Source organism: Aptenodytes forsteri, unplaced genomic scaffold (genome assembly GCF_000699145.1).
Source record: "Aptenodytes forsteri isolate BGI_AS27 unplaced genomic scaffold, ASM69914v1 C13131927, whole genome shotgun sequence".
Lineage (NCBI taxonomy): Eukaryota > Metazoa > Chordata > Aves > Sphenisciformes > Spheniscidae > Aptenodytes > Aptenodytes forsteri.
The window spans coordinates 1-640 of NW_008802414.1; the positions used below are offsets into that span (position 1 = coordinate 1).

Genomic DNA, 640 nt, shown 5'->3' on the forward strand with positions numbered 1-640 from the left:
GACAGGGCACCCCTGGGGAGGGGGGGGGGGTGTGTCACCCCATATCCCTCCTCCAGCCCCCCCACTGACACCACCCCCCCGGCCACTCTCTCCACACAGTGGCATATGGCTCCTGGTATGACCACGTCAAGGACTACTGGGAGCGGAGGAAAGATCACCCCATCCTCTACCTCTTCTACGAGGACTTGAAGGAGGTGAGGGACTGGGGTAGATGGTGGTGTGGGGTCTGGGGGTGGGGCAGGAGGGGTGAGCATCAGCCTGTGTCCCGCAGGACCTCCGCCGGGAGATTGCCAAGGTGGCCCGGTTCTTGGGGCGGGAGCTGCCGGAGGCGGCACTGGACACCGTCACCCAACACACCTCCTTCGAGGCCATGCGGGACAACCCCACCACCAACTACAGCATGGTGCCCTCCCACCTCATGGACCAGGGCATCTCCCCCTTCATGCGCAAAGGTGAGCGGCCCCAGGGGGCTCCCAGAGTGTCGGCCCCCCTGGCCCCTGCTGAGCCCCATCTTGCCTGACCCCAGGCACCGCTGGAGACTGGAAGAACCACTTCACTGTGGCCCAGAGCGAGCGCTTTGACCAGGACTATGCACAGAAGATGTCGGGCACTGACCTGCGCTTCCGCACCCAGATCTGAG

At 65.0% G+C, this 640-nt stretch overlaps 1 protein-coding gene across 1 annotated transcript; it reads left to right on the top strand.

Annotated features, from left to right (window-relative positions):
• Window positions 1-77: 77 nt before the first annotated feature.
• On the top strand, window positions 78-639 carry LOC103907135 (sulfotransferase family cytosolic 1B member 1-like; the record flags this gene model as incomplete). Its single annotated transcript, XM_009289241.2, has 3 exons — window positions 78-194; window positions 272-452; window positions 527-639. Coding segments are annotated over 3 exons (411 nt in total), but the record flags the coding sequence as incomplete, so codon positions are not given.
• Window position 640: the final 1 nt, after the last annotated feature.